This window comes from Cicer arietinum, chromosome 2, assembly GCF_000331145.2.
Source record: "Cicer arietinum cultivar CDC Frontier isolate Library 1 chromosome 2, Cicar.CDCFrontier_v2.0, whole genome shotgun sequence".
NCBI lineage: Eukaryota > Viridiplantae > Streptophyta > Magnoliopsida > Fabales > Fabaceae > Cicer > Cicer arietinum.
This window is the reverse complement of record NC_021161.2, coordinates 8,569,614-8,571,860: the sequence shown is the minus strand read 5'-3', so window position 1 is coordinate 8,571,860 and position 2,247 is coordinate 8,569,614. Positions and strand designations below refer to the sequence as shown.

The 2,247-nt window shown below is 27.1% G+C and overlaps 1 protein-coding gene across 1 annotated transcript; it reads right to left on the bottom strand.

Moving 5' to 3' along the window:
- Positions 1-6: 6 nt before the first annotated feature.
- LOC101512364 (CLAVATA3/ESR (CLE)-related protein 25) lies at positions 7-2,247 on the bottom strand. Its single transcript, XM_004489890.3, has 2 exons — positions 1,568-2,247; positions 7-173 (listed from the first exon to the last, which is right to left on the bottom strand). Exons 1-2 carry the CDS (start codon positions 1,846-1,848, stop codon positions 134-136), a joined length of 321 nt encoding a protein of 106 aa, XP_004489947.1. The 5' UTR covers positions 1,849-2,247; the 3' UTR covers positions 7-133.

Here is a 2,247-nt window from a genome sequence, read left to right as displayed (position 1 = left end):
TTTCCCTTAACAAATCAAATTTCCATAAGTGTGATTAGCCTTTGCATACAAGCATGAAATCCTAAGAAGCTTAGGGATATAAATGAAATCATCACTTTCATTAGCCCTTTTGCATCTTCTGCATGTTTGTTGACTAACTTTGACCAGGTGGTCTACCAGAATTTCCAGCTCTCCTGAAAAAATGTTGCCAAATAATATTTTAATTAAAGGGTAGTTTCAATTTATTTATTTATTATTATTATAGCTGAATAATATTGGATGCAAATAAAATTTAATAATATTAGCAATTCATTTTAGAAGCTACCGATTATACTACATCTACCCCTAATTACAAATTCATATTAGAAGAATTTCTTTTGTCTCTAAATAGAGGTTAAATTTCAATTTAAAAAAAAATCAAATATATGTCTTATTAATACTACTAATTTATCTTCAAGATAAAAGTCTTAGCTATATATATTTATCACAAAAGGATATTTTAGTAACATTTATATACAAAATGAACACATTAAATATAGTTTTCTTAATATGTGTAATCTATGAAATGGTTTAATTTTCATAGCAAGTCTAACTTCATGCATGCTTGTGTCTTGTGCTTAAAGAAATAAAGCAAGATCAAAAGAAAGACAAAAAAAAAAAAAAGTTCTTAAATCAGAGAAAACAGAATGACATAGATAACTTTAATTGCTTATGATTAATTAAGATGTGGAATAAAGTTCTTAACCATACACTTTATCTTTATTTTTTTAAAGCTTTATCCGTTAGCCTATTATAAAGGACTATTCTTGTTAAAAGAAGTTAAATCAAGAATTCAATGTAACAGTTAAAAGCATGAAAATCAACCTTCATAGTTTGCTTTCTTCCTTTTTGGTCAAGTTCCAATATAGCAAGATAAAGATTTTAAGTAAGATTAAAGAAAAGATAAATATTAGACATATAGTATCTGTATGCTCCAAAAACCAACATCTAACACATTAGGAAAGGAACATGATTGCTCTCACATTAAATTTTAACTCAAAAACATATAAAAGTACTAGTTTAGTTTACTAATTTTTTTTAATATTTTAAAAATATGATCAAATCGACTAATTCGACCGACTAAATTAAAATTATCTTCTCATTTGAATTGTAATCTAATCAAATAAGATTAAACTGATTTTTGAACTTTGTTTGATCCAATTAGATTTTATTTAGAATTTTCATTTTATTATTTTATTTATTTATTTATTAGTCATTCGATTCAACTATAGTCCAACTAATTGAATCATGTTTTAAAAGTCTTGGCGATTCGTTCTGTATAATATAATATACTTATTCTATATATATATATGGCTTATAAATTATAACTAATAAAAGGAACCTATATTGCAATACTGATACAGAGAGTGTCACATGTTCATTAAATAAGTATAGGACAAAGTAAAACATAGTTTTCTTATGAGCAAAAAAAAGATAAATAGATTTTCTTATTTATTATTGAAAACAATGCATACCTTAGTGACATAAAATTGAAATTTAAAAGACATATAAACATAAAACAAAAACATATAAAATTTGTAGAACAAACCTGTTGTGAATAGGATCTGGTCCATTAGGAACTCTTCTTTTACTCATATAGTTGAAATCCAATTCTTCATGGTTGTCTTTACCAACAATTTGTTCATCATGCTTATTGAGTACTCTTTCATTTGACCATTGTGTAGTAGTAGTTGTTTGTCCTGTTCCTCCTTCACCACTAACTAATAATAAGCTTCCAAAAACAATAAAACAAACAAGCCCCACCACTACAATTACTCTAAACAACAACCTTGGAAGGAAATAATTGCTATTACTACTACTAGTATCCATATGCAACACTTTTTAATTTTCCCTCTTGTTATAAGATATATATATTTATGTCATAGGACTATAATATAGGATGAAGCAAAATGTCTCAACCTACTAAGACATATATAGAAGAAGAGAAAAAAGGCTATAATAATAATTGCATAATGATTGAGGTGGAAGAAAACAAGAGAGAAGAAGAGAAGGAAGAGTATAAGGTAGCTAATGCTAGAATTGAAATTTTTTTACCACGAAGGATTAAGGGGTGTGGTTGGTTTTCTTTATAGGTTGGAGGGATTATGTTGCACTTTAATTTCTTGAACTAAGAGAGAGATATTGAGGGGCCAAGTTGATTTTTTTTAGGAACTAGAGTTGTCTGGAGGATGCAATTATTTCATCTCGATCGTTCGATCAAAATCAGAC